Raw genomic sequence first — 18,162 nt, 5'->3', positions numbered from 1 at the left:
GTTGAGAGTATCGGGAACGACAATGTTTTATCTTCATTCTTGCTAGATTGGGCACTCTATTGTCTAGCTATAGGTGGGGGGTGAGAGTTGTGATTATGATTTGGGAGCAATGAAAAAAGAAAAGAAATGACTCTTCGTGTTTAAGTGAATTGTCTTATTGGGATAAGTAGAAAAAACCTCTAGCTCAAGTTATGAAAAGTCTTGGCCCCCATCTAAAAAAAAAAAAAAAAAAAAAATATATAAAAAGAAAGAAAAAGAAAGAAAAAGGGGGCTAGCAAAGTTGTTAGGAGCTAAGTAATGTTTTGAGGTTGTGGAAAATCCCTTGTAGATTTCAAAGAGAAGGAGTTAAAGTTCTTAGGATCTTTTGGTGAGAGATGTGAGTTGGGTTTGACATTTGGGAATGATTGTGTAATTGTATGATTGGGAAAATGGTAGAACAATGGAGATTGAGCATTGTATGCATGAGTTGATCCCTTTCTTAGATATATTATGTGCAATGTCAAGGCTACTTGTTTTGAGAGTAAACCACTTTAAAAGATCATGGATTTTGAACCTCTTGACCCACTTGAATAAAAGCTTTCCCTTACTCAACCAAATGATTTGGACCAATTGACCATTTGCAAGAATTCACTTGATGCTATGCTTAATGAACTTGAGAGTTGGCTGATTTGCATGTATGAATGCATGATGATGAGTGTAGGGATGAAAAGAGTTGAATAGGCCTAGAGAAGCTAGATTATAACAAGAGAGGGTGTACTAATGCTGAATTTAGATGTTGATTTGAGTGCTTTGTGTGTTTCTTTTGGCTATGAGCTCTCACCTTCAAACCTCTCTCCCTATGAGTTCAAGAAAGTTCACTTGTGGACAAGTAAAAGAACAAGTTTGGGGGAGTTGATATCTTGCATATTTCAATTATCTTATCCATTCGTCCATGTGCATTTTGATCATATAGACTAGGATTTAGCCATGTTTAGGTTACATTTTGCATACATGAGTCTTTATCAGGTGTTGGAGTGCCACATGGAGTTCTTGGGGACATTTGGATGCATTTGGAGCTCAAAGGAGGTGAAATAGGTGATCATTGGACGAGCATAGGATGGGAGCAAGGTTCCGCAGCGACGTCATGAGGTCGCTCCAAAGCACCTCGCAGAGCGACCTAGCTGGAGCGACCCCGTGAAGTCGCTCGCCATATTCATCCCGTTGGAAGCCCAGAGCGACTTGCCCAGAGCGACGCACCGAGGTCACTCGCATCTCACACCCCTCTCGGAGCGACCTCCCAAAGCGACACCCCGAGGTCGCTCTCATCTCTATGATGAGACGACACGAAGCAAAGCCCGGAGCGACCCACTGAGGTCGCTCCCGAAGGCCGGAGCGACTTGTCGGAGCGACATGCCGAGGTCGCTCCGCGTCTATTGTTGGGTCGATTTCTATTATACTTAAGGCCCTTTTGGTCATTTCATTATGCACGTTTTACATTTCTAAAACCTATGTTTTAAACATCTTTGGGAGCCACCAAGCAGATTATCTTTTGATCTATTGAGAAATACACAAAAACTCTCTTGAGAAGTTTATCTCTTGGATTTTGATTGTTATGTTCTTGAGTTCTTGTTGATTTCTTATCTATTTCTCTACATGATTAATCTGAAATCCAATATGGGTTTAAGAAGAATCATGGAGATTAGTGAGTAATCACCTTTTGAATTCATGGGTTAGGGAGATTAAGGGTGATTAGGTTAGTTCTAGGATGTTTTAGTGTAGATCATTCTTGTTCCTTGCTATTAGAGTATTCATAATGCATCTTCTGAGTTGGCCACTCAAAAGTTGATCAATAGGCATTTCCCACCCAAAAGGTGTTTGATGAAATGCCTGAGACAACTCTCCTAGGCTTTTAGTATACTTTGCCAAAGACATTTGTTGTTAAAGGTGATAAAATAGCTAATAGACTTGTTAGTAATGATTGCTTTCATATTATTCAACCAAAGACATTTGATGTTTGAGATATGTTAGCAAATGAGCATTCATCTAGACATAGAGCTTGCTTAGAATTGTGTCTAGGCTTAAGGTCGATAGTTTGATTGATCATTTGTCATCCTTAGTTCGAAACTTGATCACCCAAGGTCTAATCCCTATGCCCATGAGTTCTCTTTTCCCTTAGTCAAGAAAGTATCATTCTGTTATTGCTTTTTAGTTTTAGTCATAGCTTAAAACTCATCTAAATCATTGGTTGCACTTAGATTAAGTGAGTACTTGCATTCTCGGTGCTTTGATATCCCTCAGAACTGGTTCGACATTCACTATACTACAACATTTATCTTAGGAGCCTTGAAAACTCCTAACATCACCCTCGTCTCGCGTCGAGGCCACTCCTTTGTCTGTGGCTTGAACGTCAGGGACCGGCGCATTTCTCTCTGGGGTACCGTTCCCCGTGGAACGAGAAGGAGCAACCGGAATTTTGAGATGGTTAGCAGGGCTTCGAAGAGCGGCAGCAATCCTCGGACTGACCAGGTGCGTGTTGGTTCCATGCGGATCAAGGCCCACGAAGGCTCGCATGTCGACAAACTGCGAGTCGAGTCTATGGGGAGATAAGGCCAAGTCATCTTCGGGGATCTCGCCGGGGTTAAGCTTTGTAGCTTCCTGCTCGAACTTCTCCTCTTGAGCAACAAACATGTCGATGGTCTCCAGAGGAATGTCGCGACCGCCGGCCTTCAAAGCTTCGAGACATTTCTTGGTTCCGAAAGCTTGACTCTGCAGTAGCCGCATTGTGTCAAACGGCCCGCGATTAGCCCACCAATCGCGCAAATTCCCAAAGTGTTTGTTACATTTCGTGGCCATCTCGGTCTCGACCCTCACTGTTCCTTCGTGGCCTCGTAAATGCGCGAGTCCCTGAGTCGATCCAACTCTTTCTTATGCTCCGCAGCCTTAACTCCCATCTCTTCCATGAGGTTGGACTTGTGCAGCTCCAAAGCCTCGATAGTGGAGCGAGCAATGGAAAGTTCGGCTTCAGCTGCGTCGGCTCTTTCTTTCTGAGCTCTTCTCCGAGCGATTGTTCGTTCTCTCTTCTCGGCCATCTTCTCGTACTCCTCTTACCATTCCGCCCTCTTTCGACGGAAGAGCCTACTTTTGGCCGCCACAGTCCTTTTCAGCTTCTCAGACTCCGAGAGCGCCTCCTTCAGAGCCGTATCATACTTCTCAATAACAAAGTTCGAGACTCCATCACACTACGAGGCACGAAAGAAAAAACACTCAAGTTAGAGGATCGACGAGAGTACACATGAAAAATTCGAAAGGGACGAAGGAAAATTTTACCAGCAACTTAGTACGAGCGGCATCAACGTACTCGTCCTTAAAGATCAAGTCAGCAACGGGCGGGAGAGGCTTCGGTCCGCATTTGATCTGACTGACCAGTTCCACGCATCTATTTGGAGCATAGATAAGGGGAGTCAGCCCGTCGTACTCGAACGAGATGTGGTCTGGAAACTCGACCCTCGGAGTCGTCCTTACGGCCGGAGCACCACCAGCCGACGTGATGGGAGTCGATGCCCTGGGAATCGATGAAGCAGAATCCCTAGCTACACTTGGGACAGCAGCAGAAAGAACCTGGCGGCTAGTCGTTACCTGCTCACTCGTTCGCCTCTCCTTCTTCTGAAGCTGAACTACGGGCGAAGCATCCCCGGGTTCATCTATTAGAGCCAGATTAGGAGATGGCTCGACAGTCGAGCCAGCTTGAGCAGCGGAACCAGTAACCTCGGTACCTCGGGAGGCAGCGTTCTTTCCCGGAAGAGACTGTCGATTGCTCGACTGCTTCTTTTTCCTTTTCTTCTTGGACGGCTCAGCAGTCTCGGTCCGGTCTGAAGGACCAGTCCCCTCCGGGAGTGTTTCGTGATCCTCGTCAGCGGAGGTATCGTCGCGAGATCACTTTTTGCTCTTCTTCTTTTTAGAGGCAGTGGCAGAGGCGTCGGGAGAAGGAGCCTGACGCTGAATAGTCGCTTCAATTATATCAGTGGCCGCCACCTCGTCAGGAGCCCCCGATGGTTCGACGAGCTGAGCCGCCATCATAACGCTTAGATCAGAAAGGCCCTTCATTCTCCTTGCTTCGTTGATCCTCTTTTGCTCTTCTTTGGTGAACAGCGAGATCCGTCTCTTAACCGTGTTAACCGCGGGAAGATAACTTGAATTCCAATCCTCTGCAAAAAACATGAACAGAAGACTTATTTGCGAAGATGGAAGCGAAGAGTCGCAGCAGGGCGAGGAAAAGAGCGGACTTACTCTTTGAAATACGATCGATGCAACGGCTAACCCTCTCCCAAGAGATGTTCCCCCAATGCTCTTGATCAAGTCTCGCAACAGCACGAGCGCTCGACAGGAATTCCTCCGGATACTCGCGGGAAGTCGGGTGATCAGTTGCCAAAGGAAAAAACAATGAGAATAAAGACGGTTAGTATGCGAAGAAACGACGCGAGTTAACGGAGGTATTCTACCGAGTAAAGTGTTCTACAACACACGGTAGTCGTCATCCGGAGGATCCTCGAAAGCGGAACTGTCGGACTTAACATAGAAGTAAGACCTCTGCCAATCGAAAGTCTTATTAGGGTGTCCTCCTATCACATTGTAGCTTGGTCGCATCTTTATCGACAGAAGGCCTTTGTCTAACGAGCTAATGGACGTCAGCTCCTCGAAAACGCGAACACTTAGAGAGACATCGATCTCAGCGGCCATAACCATCAAAGCATACCTTCTTGCACTTTCCTGCAAATCACTTCAAAACCTGAAAACATACTAGAATCCAGAACAACTATAATGTATTTGAAAACACTTATATACCATAGCTAAAAGTAGGTAAAATCCATGGTATATCATATCTGCAATTAGATTCATCAAAACATCTGCACTTATTATATGGAGGTACAAAGATAAGGGGTAACCTGTCTGAGACCCTTTGTGGCCTTATACCTTCTTGCACATTTCCGTATATAATAACTGGATATTCTATAGACTTCACAGTTTTCATAATCTATTTGTTCAAATGTCCATTGAGACTGAGTGCTCTTAATGTGAATTCTAAAAAATCTCATTCTAACAGATCATTTGCTTTAGTGATGCATGTCTTTATCACCATATCATTATGTGAAATTGGTTTCTTTGATTTTAATGAGTGCATTAGGTCAAGCACAATTAAGATGTTACGAAGGCGCTTTGAGATTCAGATATTCTTTTATTGATTGTGGAAGTGACTTAAATCTTTTTATACCATTAAAAGATAGCATTCATTTAGTACAATATGCTTTTTGGATTATGAAAAGTATCTTTAGTAAAATAAAGATGTTTTTCTATAGAAAAAAAAGGCTATTATAAATACGGGTTAAATGATTGAAATTATGATTTTCAAAATCAATATAGAAATTCTAAATGGGTATTTTTCTCTTACTTTCGTCGATGTTAATTTCTCTTATGTGCACAACAATTTTGTCAACGAAAACTTTTATCTTCTTTACTAAATTTTTTGAATCATTTTGTAAATCATATTGCACAAACCAGTGGACCTATGATCATATAATGTTGTTGGCCTAGCTATTTTAGGATCATAGAAATGTTCGTATGGTTGGTTCCATTTTTCATGTATGATGTATCAAAAATGTTTTAGCTTCACAGATCGCATCTTTTCCAATAATATCCCAACCTAACAGATACAAATGAGTTGTTAAGGCATCAGGTCCCATATATATATCCTCACATATATATTTCATGATTGCCTCAAATATTTTTGTTGCATTCACTTTTTCGTTAATTTTGCATTTATTTCTCTTTAACGAACGGTTTGAAAAAGTTCTAAATTGATATTTCATAGAAAAATAAAAAATAAAAATTAATAATAACTTTTATCTTATTTTTTGTTATTGTAAAATTTGCCGTTCTAATTTCAATTAAAATCAGGACGTCCAAAATAATTATTTTGGTTGTGCTGTTTTGGGATTTTAAAAGCTATAGCAAAATGGTTTGTTATGGGCAATGCAAGAACCTCTTGATCTATCGAACATGGAAAATTAAAATTCGAAGAGAGCACTAGAAATATTATGAGTCTAAAGCTTTTACTCAGAGTAACAATTATATTTGACAAAGAAATAAGAACTTTTATTAAATTAAAATTTTAAATAAAAATACTTTTAGTAGTCTTACCTTTATTTTTTTGGGCTTTTGGCAGAATTGACCTATAACTTAAAGTCAAACACAAAACTAACCTTTTTTTTTTTGAAAATTGGTTTTGCCCTATTCACCCCACAAGTTCATATAATTTACGAAAATGCCATCAATTTTTTTTTCTTTTTTTTTCGAAAATGACATTTTTACTCTCTCACCCTCATCATCTTCAAGTAATTACAAGATTGCCATTGTCATCAATACCACAACCACCATGAACAACCAATTTGAAGCTCTTAATGCTCCCAAAATCGATTTACCCTTCTTCTTTTTCCATTCTTGTGAACTAAACACAACATATCTCTCACTTTCTCTCCACAATGAGCTAAAAAAACCAAGATTTTGATTCTAAATTTTTATGGTTCATAGAGTCATAGAAGCTAACGATTCTGGGTGGGTTACTTTCGTTTGTGATTCTGTGTGCTTGGAGAAGCCTTATGTATGCTAAGGAACTTATCTCACCAATTTAAGGTATGACATCGAGTTTTTTTCCAGATCTGTTCGTCAGACGACTTACTTGGGAAGTCGTCTGGCTGTAGACAACTTACCTGGAAGTCGTCTGGTCAACGCAGAGGTTATTTTTGCAATTGACTTTGAAATCTGTAACCTGAGACGACTGAAAGTTAAGTCGTCTGTTTTTGTTTGGTTTCAAAAAAATTTCCAAAGAACCTAGACGACTTACATTTCAGTCGTCATAGGTTAGTTTTGCATTTGACTGGATAATTTCAGAAGTTTGACTTCCCCAGACGACTTACATTTCAGTCGTCTGGCGAAAGTTAAAATAATAATATTTTTTAAAAGTAGACGACTTACAGTTAAGTCGTCATAGGTTAGTTTTGCAATTGAAAAAAAAAACTTCAAAATTTAATTATACACAGACGACTTATAATTCAGTCGTCCACGAGACGACTTACTTGTAAGTCGTCCAGGATTTTTTTCCGAGATTCTGGTCAAACCTCGTAAATCCTGGACGACTTACATTTCAGTCGTCTCGTGGACGACTGAATTATAAGTCGTCTGTATATAATTAAATCTTGAAGTTTTTTTTTCAATTGCAAAACTAACCTATGACGACTTAACTGTAAGTCGTCTACTTTTAAAAAATATTATTATTTTAATTTTCACTAGACGACTGAAATGTAAGTCGTCAAGAAAAGTCAAACTTCTGAAATAATCCAGTCAAATGCAAAACTAACCTCTGACGACTGAAATGTAAGTCGTCTAGCTTTTTTGGAGTTTTTTTTTAGCCAAACAATAGTAGACGACTTATTTTTCAGTCGTCCGAAATAACAGATTTCAAAGTCAATTGCAAAAATAACCTCTGCGTTGACCAGATGACATATAGTTTAGTCGTCTGGACTACTTAGATTGAAGTCGTCCGCTTCGATCTTTAATAAACTTTCGTTTTCTTTGTTCTAAGTTTGCTAATGTGTTTTATTTTGACTTTTTCAGATGATGCGTCAGTTACATGCAGTGTATGGAGAATGGTTGTTGAAAGATGGATGTTGGAATTTTGTGGTTGATCATTTCAAAGGAGCGAGAATGTTATTTTTGAATGAAGGTTCGACACATGCTGATCTTGTTGCAATGGCTCAAGAAGATTATAACCTGGACATGAACACAGAGTCTGTGGAGCTAACCTACTCATTACAACAGATGGCTCCAGACCTTCCTCCTATTCATGTTACAAGTGATAGACAAGTTCGGAACTTGCTCGAGATAACTAAAACGCATGAAGTACGTCTTTGTGTATCAAGCTTTAGCAAGATGAGAACGGTTTCAGAGGAAAGGGATGAAGCTGAGGAGGGGGATGAAGCTGAGGAGGGGGATGAAGCTGAGGAGGGGGATGAAGCTGATGTGAGCGATGAAGATGAAGAGGGGGATGAAGCTGAGGAGGGGCATGAAGCTGAAGAGGGGGATGAAGCTGAGGATCATGATGGGGAGGAGGATGCTGACATCCCTGTTGTCGCTGATGCTGAGGATTATAGTGAGTATGGAAAGGTTAAAGATGAGGATGAGGAAGAAGATGATGAAATCTGTTTTGATGATTACAAAGGGGCATATGGTTGTGAAGGAGAAGGATCATCTGCAGACAGAATCTATGTCAACCAGAGTTTTGCTAGTAAGGATGCACTGCTTTCAGAGTTGCGGTTGACAGCGGTGAGGCGTAGGTTCTCCTTCAGAATATTCAAGTCAACGAAAACTCTGTTTGTGGCAACATGTCGTGTTAGTGGTTGTCAATGGAAGGTCCGAGCAAGTGTGAAACATGGGACTAAAACGTTTTGGGTAACCAAGTATTTGGCAACTCATACATGTTCCATCCCAGACAGAATCGCTCAGCGGAAACGTTGTACTCCGAAGTACATTGGTCGACTTTTCATAGATCGAGTGGGAATCATTGATGGGTTGAATCCGCAGCATATCAAAGATGCAATGAAGAACATGTTTGGCATGACACTTGATTACACCACTTCATACAGAGCATTGTTATATGCGCAAGAAATGGTGAGAGGATCAGCGGAAGACGGGTATGAGCGACTGCCTTCATATTTGGAGCAAATCAAGGCAGCAAATCCGGGTTCTATCACAGCTATAGAACTTGATTCTCTGAATAGATTTAAGTATCTATTTCTTGCTTTTGGAGCTTCGATCAGAGGATTTAAGTATCAGAGAAGGGTCATTGTGGTAGATGGGACTCACCTAAGTGGGAAGTATGGGGGTACTATGTTGGTTGCAGCCGCACAAGACGGTAATTTTCAGATATATCCATTGGCTTTTGGGATCGTAGATGGTGAGAATGATGAATCTTGGGAATGGTTTTTCACAAAATTGGCGAGCTGTGTATCTGATGAGTATCCTCTGGTGATAGTCTCCGACAGGCACGCCTCCATTATAAATGCGTGTGAAAAGGTGTTTCCTTGGGCAACCCGAGGAATATGTTATTATCACCTTCAAGAGAATATTGTCAAAAAGTATAAAGGGAAGCATCTCTTGTACTTGGTGAAAGGTGCTGCTTATGCTCATACACTTTACGATTTTGATCGGTACATGGATGAGATACGGAGTGCAAATCCGGATCTTGCTGAGTATCTGGAGGAAGCCGATGTGACCCTATGGTCTAGGGTTCATTGTCAGGGAGACAGGTACAACTTAAAAACGAGCAATATCGCTGAATCAATTAACTCCGCACTGAAGCGAGCAAGAGGATTTCCTATTCAGTTCCTGCTGGAGTTCATAAGGGAGAAGCTAGGAAGGTGGTACTGGAAAAGGAGAGGAGATGCTTTGAGTCTTACAACTCAACATAGTCGGGGTGTTGAACACTTGCTTGCTGTCCGAGAGGAGAACGCGTATACTCTGAGAGTCCAACAAATTGATGGATGGAAGTTCTTTGTGAAAGGTGGCAATAGGGACTGTAATGTTGATCTGGAACTTCAAAAGTGTGATTGTGGTGTCTATCAAGTCGAGAAAATACCTTGCTCTCATGCTATAGCAGCTGGAACAGCAGCTGGTGTGCATATCTCCACACTTGTGTGGCCGGTCTACTCAAAGGATACTTTGTTTGCAGGATACTCAGAGAATATATATCCTTGTGTTGGACAACTTGTTGAGGCACGCACATGCTTTCCTCCGGAAGTAAAGCGTGGTCCGGGGAGACAGAAGAAATCAAGATGGCAATCTTGGTTGGAGCTATCCAGGATGAGAGGACGCAAACCCCGGAAGCAACACAGGGTTTATAGGTGCTCAGTCTGCAAAGAAACTGGCCATAAGCGTCCACAATGTAAGAACTGACGTGGAAGACCTTTAAGTAAGTCGTCCAGAAGACCTTTTGGTTAGTCGTCCAACGTCTTAACTAGAATTTTCTTCTGGTTAGTCGTCCAGAAGACCTTTAAGTAAGTCGTCCAGAAGACCTTCTGGTTAGTCGTCCAACGTCTTAACTAGAATTTTCTTCTGGTTAGTCGTCCAGAAGACCTTTAAGTAAGTCGTCCACAATGATTTTCTATGTTTTATGAACTTCTCTGTAATCGTCCACAATGATTTTCTATGTTTTATGAACTTCTCTGTAGACTCTATGTTATGAATTTATATGTTTTATGAACTTTTCTTTGTAGACCTTCTATGTTAAATCGTCCAAACTAATTCCAACAGTGCAATTTAAAAAAGACAAGTTATACATTACATATTCCGAAAGGTTACTGCACTACCAAACTAATTTCCTACGGAATTCTAGTTTGGTATGAGGATAGGTTACAAAAAACATCATCCTATCCTGACCCTGTTAACATCCCCTAATCTACCAAACAACAGTACACAAAAGCATCAAGTTCAAATACAATCGCAACAGCACACAATAACACATCCAATATCTAATCATACGTTGCCAGGTTCTCATCATTGTCTTGGTTTTCCCATTCATGGCACATAGGAAGCTCTCGAAATATATCCAGCGCCATCTTCTCCCTGATGGTCTTCCCGTGTTTTTTGTCAAACGCGGTGGGAAATTCTATCCCAAGAGCATGACATTCGATGTACTTCAGAGTGAAGGGGCCACAATCACCAGCTCGGCACTGAGGTACTCCAACGGTTTGTCTCGCATATGTGTATGGCTCCAATGTGTATTGAACCTTTTGTTCGTCAGAGAGCGCGCACTCAACAAGCAGATAAGGGACCATTGTGACAAAAGGCTCCATTACCTCATCGAGTTCTTCAGGGCTAATATGAGAGACAATGCTGTCCCAGACGACGATGTGCCTCTTAGGGATCGATATCCATATAGCAATCCAATGCTGGTTCTTGAAGTTCACAGGTGCATAGATATCATCCACATCCACCCCCCAAACCTTCTTAGATTGGCAAAAAGAAGGTATCACGCCTGCATGATAATTCCACGCCCCACCAGGGAGTCTTCTTCCTAAACCGTTGGCATCAGGAGTGTCGCTCTTAAAATCAGGGTAGGAGGCCCTCCACTGGCGAGAAAATATATGATCAAGAAAGCACATTCTGTCGCTCCTGAAATGTTCTGGATGGTTTTGGTACCGTTGCCTCAGTAAATTAATAAAAGCATCCATTTGCTGCATATAAAACAATACAAGTCAAAAAAACTTACAGACGACTTAGAGACGACTAACAGAAGACTTAGAGAAGAATTAGAGACGACTTAGAGAAGACTTAGAGACGACTTACAGATGACTTACGTAAGATAACTACCAGACGACTTAGAGACGACTTACAGATGACTTACGTAAGATAACTACCAGACGACTTATAGACGACTCACAGACGACTCACAGACGACTCACAGACGACTCACAGACGACTTATACAAATCAGAAAAGTACCAGATAACTACCAGACGACTTATATAAGAGTAAGAAAATAGCAGAAGACTTACATGGTCGGTCAGCCATTCTAAGGGGGTTCGGAGGACCTGATAAAATCGACTTGGACATCTACGTGGTTTTTTTTTCAGAGGCAGTTTATAAGAACTGCAAACACAAAATGTAAATAATCAAATGGAAGCTTTTTTAATCAAATATAAATAAGCATATTTTTAACAGCAACTTACGGATCTTTTTGCACCCATGCAGTGAGCTCCTTCGACTTCAACTTGTCATAGGGTGCAAAAGGATCATAGCCTCCGCCAACCTGTTTGTTTGGAATGATCTGTTTGGCAGTGCTGTTTCCCTTAAAAGGAGTTTGCTGTGTGGGAGCAAGCTTCCTTTCTCGCACACTTTTTTTACGGAGATTCACCAAAGCAGTCTCCTTCTTTGTCTGCCTTCTAGCTTCTTCAACGAGTAAATCTGAAGCGGTGGGAACTTGTTTGTCCAATATAAGAAGGCTAGGATCATCACTCGGTAAGTCGTCTGCAGGACTCACAAGACAGAGCTCTCTCGAGGAACTCGGTTCTGTAGTAAGACTCGGTTCTTTGGCTTCCTTCCGTCCTGCTTTCGCCCCATTCACACTTTCACTCTGCAATTTCGAGTTCACAGTGTTTAAAAACTATTAACAAAAGCCCTTACAGCAAAGATCAAATTCACACTAGAAACAAAGCACACATGTTCAGAATCAAGGCATACAGTGGTTCATCAAAGCACACTAGAAACAAAGCACACATGTTCATCCAAGCACACAAGAAACAAAGCACATCAGTCCTGACTCTTCCTAACACTTTGCCTAGTGACTCTCTTCTCTGCAATTTTGGGAGAGGTTTTGGTACTAACCCCGGGTTCGTCAGCAGGTTTTGGTGGATTTGAAGTGGTTGTAAGTTGACGATCATCAGATGAACCCCCTCTGTTGGTGATTCCCACCTTCTTCTCCACAGCTACCATCCTATCCGCCAGTAACTTGAGCTCCTTAAGGCACGTCCCAAAGCCAAGATTAATGGCATCAGATATGTCCTTCAAGGACTTTTCAATCTGCTGATGCGTCATCCCTTCACTACCCGCCGCAGGTGTCTCAGCAGAAACAGAAGACCCTTTACGAGCTTTCTTCCGAGGTCTGCTACTTTCTTCCTTCACAACACTCTCTGACTTCACGGGACTCACTTCATTCTTCACTGGACTCACTTCCATCTTCACAATCTTGCGAGTACCGGTGACTGGCCAGCATTCCATGGTCCACTCCCATCCAGGATCATTAAACATGACTTTAATTATGTTATCCGCGGCAGGGTCATCTACGTCTCCGTCCCATTTTGGAAACATTTCATCAAAATCCTTCTGAACGAAGTTCTTCACGATAGTCTGCAATAAATAAAAGATATAAACTTAGTTAAGTCGTCTGAGAAGAATTTTGTTCTCAGACTACTTAAAGTTAAGTCGTCTGAGAAGTATTTTGTTCTCAGACGACTTAAAGTTAAGTCGTCTGGAAGTCTTCCAACAAAAAGACCACTCAGACGACTTAAAAGTAAGTCGTCTGAGTGGTCTTTTGTTGGAAGACGATCCACACGACTTAACTTTAAGTCGTCTGAGAAGTCTTAGGAGTGAAGTTAAGTACCTGTTTATTGATAGCAGCCTTAAAACATTTGCGTTGTCTTTTGCCACCCTTATAAGCCAGCAACAGTGGAGACGGTCTGTTTGGTATGGGAGACCCATAATTAGCACCCAATTCTGGCATAGCATAGTACGCCCACACTTGGAGCACTTGTATGAACCCATCAACAGTGTAACCAGTTTGCGTCAAGTCTTTTGCCTTCAGAGAATCCATCAGCACCTTAAACGCCACTCTCCCCCATGGATAATTCTCAAAATTTTCTAAATCCATCACTAGCCTTGCAAGACTAGCTGATGTAGCGGATGAGAACTTTTTCCCTTCGATGTATCCTGCGTAGATGGCAAGGTATCCCAGCCGCATGCGATCATCCGGAGACCACTCGTCGCAGTTGTAAAATGCTTCTGTTATCTGTTCAATACTTGGCCCAGTATCGATATCAACACGCATCTTCTCCCAGAAAGCAGCCATCTCCGACGTAACCTCACACCTTGGATTTTCCAGGTCCTTGATGTAATCGCAGTTCAGCCCAGTGAGGTGTTCAAACTCTATCAGTGAAAACCTCACAGGTTGTGAAACGACAAGACTCCAGAGCTCAAACTTCTTCTTGATGTCCAGCTGGAAACAGAGCAAAAAATGTACCAGCCTTGAAGTCCAACCAAAGTCAAGCTCCTTGAATTTGATGAACACTCCTAACTTCGACGCCTTCAGATCCTCATATTCGTCAGCTGTGAGACAATCACATAGAGATTTAAACAACTTCGTGTCATCAGAATGATACGAAATGCTCCTGATTGCATCGGGCTCTTCTCCTAATGTAAACATCCTCGGCGGGAGTTCTGGTAAATCCATTTTAAGGCCTGCAAATAATCACAAACAACCATCTCAAACACATAGGTTGTGCACTATGCTAAATGCTATAGAAGACTTGCAGACGGCTTCCATGAAGTGAGAAGACTACTCAGACGACTTCCAGGAAGTGAGAAGACTACTTGGACGACTTCCAGGAAGTCTTCTACGATGTCTTACTCTCTGGACGACTTAAGTCGTCCAAGTAGTCTTCTCACTTCCTGGAAGTCGTCTGAGTAATCTTTCAGCAAAAGACTACAACAATCTCAAAATCTTTTAAACAAAAGACGAATGACTTACAGTTGGAGAATATATTGTCCAAGAAGATATGGTCGGAGAAGATGTGGTCCCAAGCCGTTACAGATCTGCAAATCGAAGGGAAAAGAAGAATCAATACTAAAATATTTAGGGTTTTCCGGCGGCTAAACGCCTTAATACATGAGAAATAACATACCGGCGGCGGAGTTTGGCAAACGAGATTTCAGATCTGAAAAAAAGAAAGTGGACGGTCAGTTTAAACTACGAAAATACTCTACGGCATGAAGGAGAAACGAGATTCGTCGTAATCGAAGAGATTACCGGCGAAGATAACGGCGGAACACGACCACGGTAGGGTTTTCGTCTTATCGCCTTCGAAATCGCCGTTGGAGAGAATCGGCCCTAGGGTTTCGTAAAGTTGTGAAATAGTAAAAAAAATAGCTTTTATATGTCCGGTAAATGATCCGGTTAGGTTAAAACGTACATTGGTAAATTAAAGGTTCGGTACGATGTGGACGACTGAAATATACGTCGTCCGTGTAAATTATTCAACAGACAACTGAAATATAAGTCGTCCACACCCTAAACATAACCCCTAAACTTAATTATCTAATTAAACACTTCATAAAATCAAATCAAACTTGAAAAGTGTTTACTATACACAGAAATAAACACATATAGGTGAAAACTAATATTTGAAAAAAACATTTTAGTTTTCCAAGATCTAACCCTAACAATAAATACAATACTACAACATATGTTTGCCAAACTCCTAAACCAAAGAATATCATGATTCAATACTTCCACTCATCTATCTTCAAAACAAATCAATTTTATCATATCTTAATTTATATCACTTAAAACTGTTTATAATCACCTGATTTTTATTTTTCACGCATCAAAATATTTTTTTACAAGATTTATAAATTATTTTTAAAATAAACTGGTACCAGACGACTTAAACTTCAGTCGTCCAGACGACTTCCAACATCTCAGACGACTCAGACGATTTACTGGGGCTATATTCGTAAAAATGGCTTCTGTTTTTTTGTTTGTTCACAAGGGGCTGAGCTGTAATTTCACTAGGCTTTTAGGTTAGTTTTGCATTTGATTCAAGTTTGGGTATAGGTTTGGGGTTAAAATCAAGTTGTGGGTTAGTTTTGGCAAAAACCCCTATTTTTTTTACCTTTTTCATAAGAATGCAACTTTGACTATTCCTAAGATCATGGTTATGTCCAGAGAAGTTATCCATAAGAAAAAAATCCAGTTTGGAAGCTTTTTTAGCAGTATAAGTAATCTAGCCACACAATGATGGTCTAATGACAGGTGAGTTTTAGATTGATATGCAATTTAAGTTCAAAGGCCCTCCACAATACTCGATCGTGTGGCCACACAAGTATGCGCCTCTTACTTACAATTCATTTGAATATCAGAAAAGATGATATATCTGTGGATTACACTTTTCTTTGAAAATTAATTTGAGTCCCTCAATAAGTTCGGGATACTCTAGATTAAAAAAGTATGTAATCGTTTATCTTCTACTATATAACTATTCTATATAAGAAAATGTTATTTATTTATATTATTCAAAAACTGAAATGCTATTATTGTACATTAAAAGAAAGAAAAAAATTCATTCAACCATACTTTATACAGAAAGATATCATCAATTCTAAACCTCACAACTTTAATTTAATTTAGTAAAATTGTAATATATAATAATTTATGAGGTGTTTTTATTTTTGCTTCAGAAGTCAGAAAAGATTTAGGGGTTTCCATAAAAGAAAGAATTATAAAAAGGAAATTATTCAAAAAAAACTTGGAATACAAGGTTTAGAGATGAATGATGAATCATCCATGATGATCCAAGGGTCATGATCTATCAGTTAAACGAAGCCTTGACACTCTTTCTATCAGAAGGTATATGACTTTCAATCTCATTAATAAAAGATATGACCGAGGAAGTATATTATAGAAAAAAAAGATTGCACCTCTTGACCAATTTGACTGGAAAATCATCTATTTAAACTTAGTCTAGAACAAAGATCATTTCACACCGCCATTCATGGCTTATTCTTCTTCTCTTTTTCCTTCTCCGTTTTTCTCAACCGATTCTTCTTTATTTGAAGTGGAGGTAACTCGAGACGAGTTCCATTCTTTTCACAAAATCGACAGAGACTTGTTCACTCGCCTCGTCTTTGTTCTAAAACGAGCATCAACCAATCGTCTCAAGTGATTGCGTTTCTCCTCGTGGTCGAGCAACTTGGCTTCGCACGCAACTTGGTCGCGTATCTTGTCTCATCACCAGACATGTTAATGGACGCGGTGGCCAACGAAGTCGGTGTGTGTCTAAGTATCTTACACAACCAAGACTACTCAAGCTTCTTCCTCCTAAACCACAACAACAATGATGAGGTGGTTATACCTTTTCTCAAAGGTCTAACTGACAGTAATCTCACTCTCAGTTACATCAACCAGTACCGCGAAACTATTCTCGTTGGAGTGACAAAGAATTTGAACGATGTCTGCAATCGAGCTTTCGATGATATATACGAGAAGGGCTACAAGGAGCAACTGTTTGCGTTAGAGAGGGCGAAAGTCATTGAGGAGATGAAGAAGATCCGGTTGAGTGCTCCACAACAAACCCCTACTAGGTTCAGTGTTCAACACCAAACCCCTAGCTGGTGGAATGTTCAACAACAGATCCCTCGTAGGTGTAGAGGATGGATTTGACCATCCCACAAGGCCCGAGGAATAGGAAGGCCTGGCCCGAATTAGGAGGAGCGACGGCTCGATCGGTCGGCTCGAGAGTCAGGTCTCTCGGCTTGACTCTTGAGTACTTTTAGTTGATCATCATCGACTGAAGTACGTTCGGCTCAGCGGCTGCTCGGATGCCTACGGGCTTCTCGGCCTAGCAGAGGAGGCCCACCAAGACGGCGTAAATTAGGTCAAGGGCGAGGCACCAGGACGCCTATATAAGGGAAAGGAGAGACGACGAGAAGAGGATCCGAAAACATTGACTAACACTTGGCGGCTAGATTAGGGTTTTCACCTTTGCTTCATCTCGCCGTTAGTTGTACTTTTCCGATAGCTTATCGAGCCACCGACTTTCTTTCTGTCGCGTTCTCTTCTTTTCCCTTGTAACCGATTGAACGTTCTTTCTCCGACCATTAATAAGACGTCTTTGTTTAAACCCACATCTTATTTATTACCGTTTCTCGATCAAACAGTTGGCGCCCACCGTGGGGCCACTAGCAAAGTAACGTCGGAACTATGGTCGTTAGCAATGACAGTTCTTCGTCAGGCGAGGAGCGCGAAGCTCTCGAGGTGACACCGGCTCCAGAGGTGACACCTACGCGTACACCAGTAACTCCACTTCCCCATCCTGCATCTATGGAAACTATCCTGGCACGCCTCGCCCTACAAGAAGCGGGGCAGAAGGCGGCAGTTGACCAAATCACGGCGATAGCAAAGATCCTTGCTCCTCTCGCTGCAAACGCCGAAGCTTCAACGGCGCTGTATCGTCGACATCTGTTCGCCACAGAACGAACCACCGACTTGGTACCTACGCGGGATAACGATAACCAAAGCGCCGGTAACAACACCAATGCGCACACCGCAAGCAAACTAGCCGCGTTAAAACAGCCGGTCCTCGATATCAATTCCAAGATCCACCAGGTGACGACGTCCGCGCCCCAAATCGAGCATGTACTCGCGGAATCTCTTCGTACACCCTTCACGCAAAAGGTTACCGGCGTGCGGCTACAGAAGATGGAGAAACTCCGAGAGAGGAAGTTCGCGAAGTCGCAATAGATGGATCCGACCCGACGAAAATCATCCGAGTTGGCGTCTACCTGTCCGACGACGTATGTT

At 41.5% G+C, this 18,162-nt stretch overlaps 3 protein-coding genes across 3 annotated transcripts; 1 reads left to right on the top strand and 2 right to left on the bottom strand.

Annotated features, from left to right (window-relative positions):
• Nucleotides 1–3,083: 3,083 nt before the first annotated feature.
• LOC106419655 (meiosis-specific protein ASY2-like) lies at nt 3,084–4,962 on the bottom strand. Its single transcript, XM_013860466.1, has 5 exons — nt 4,951–4,962; nt 4,503–4,746; nt 3,924–4,184; nt 3,307–3,848; nt 3,084–3,218 (listed from the first exon to the last, which is right to left on the bottom strand). Exons 1-5 carry the CDS (start codon nt 4,960–4,962, stop codon nt 3,084–3,086), a joined length of 1,194 nt encoding a protein of 397 aa, XP_013715920.1.
• A 6,792-nt stretch (nt 4,963–11,754) lies between these two features.
• Nucleotides 11,755–14,034, bottom strand: LOC106373339. Its single transcript, XM_048757380.1, has 4 exons — nt 13,459–14,034; nt 13,189–13,404; nt 12,414–12,935; nt 11,755–12,162 (listed from the first exon to the last, which is right to left on the bottom strand). The coding sequence occupies exons 1-4, from the start codon at nt 14,032–14,034 to the stop codon at nt 11,755–11,757; spliced, it is 1,722 nt and encodes a 573-aa protein (XP_048613337.1).
• Nucleotides 14,035–16,354: 2,320 nt separating this feature from the next.
• LOC106419657 lies at nt 16,355–17,022 on the top strand. The gene is made up of 2 exons (XM_048757379.1): nt 16,355–16,423; nt 16,465–17,022. Exons 1-2 carry the CDS (start codon nt 16,355–16,357, stop codon nt 17,020–17,022), a joined length of 627 nt encoding a protein of 208 aa, XP_048613336.1.
• Nucleotides 17,023–18,162: the final 1,140 nt, after the last annotated feature.

This window comes from Brassica napus, chromosome C5 (genome assembly GCF_020379485.1).
Source record: "Brassica napus cultivar Da-Ae chromosome C5, Da-Ae, whole genome shotgun sequence".
Lineage (NCBI taxonomy): Eukaryota > Viridiplantae > Streptophyta > Magnoliopsida > Brassicales > Brassicaceae > Brassica > Brassica napus.
Note: the sequence above shows the minus strand (reverse complement) of the source record. Positions and strands in the feature narration are given on the sequence as shown.

What these genes read in the sequence shown, in the direction of transcription:
- LOC106419655 (XM_013860466.1), bottom strand. An exon ending in TGCCTCTAAAAAGAAGAAGA is followed by an intron (nt 3,849 to 3,923) that starts GCAAAAAGTGAT and finishes CTGGTCCTTCAG; the next exon opens with ACCGGACCGAGACTGCTGAG. An exon ending in CCGCTCGTACTAAGTTGCTG is followed by an intron (nt 3,219 to 3,306) that starts GTAAAATTTTCC and finishes CGTGCCTCGTAG; the next exon opens with TGTGATGGAGTCTCGAACTT.
- LOC106373339 (XM_048757380.1), bottom strand. Translation starts at nt 14,034, where the DNA reads ATGGATTTACCAGAACTCCCGCCGAGGATGTTTACATTAGGAGAAGAG. An exon ending in CAGCTAGTCTTGCAAGGCTA is followed by an intron (nt 13,405 to 13,458) that starts GTGATGGATTTA and finishes GTGGCGTTTAAG; the next exon opens with GTGCTGATGGATTCTCTGAA. An exon ending in AGGCTGCTATCAATAAACAG is followed by an intron (nt 12,936 to 13,188) that starts GTACTTAACTTC and finishes TATTTATTGCAG; the next exon opens with ACTATCGTGAAGAACTTCGT.
- LOC106419657 (XM_048757379.1), top strand. Translation starts at nt 16,355, where the DNA reads ATGGCTTATTCTTCTTCTCTTTTTCCTTCTCCGTTTTTCTCAACCGAT. An exon ending in CTTCTTTATTTGAAGTGGAG is followed by an intron (nt 16,424 to 16,464) that starts GTAACTCGAGAC and finishes CAAAATCGACAG; the next exon opens with AGACTTGTTCACTCGCCTCG.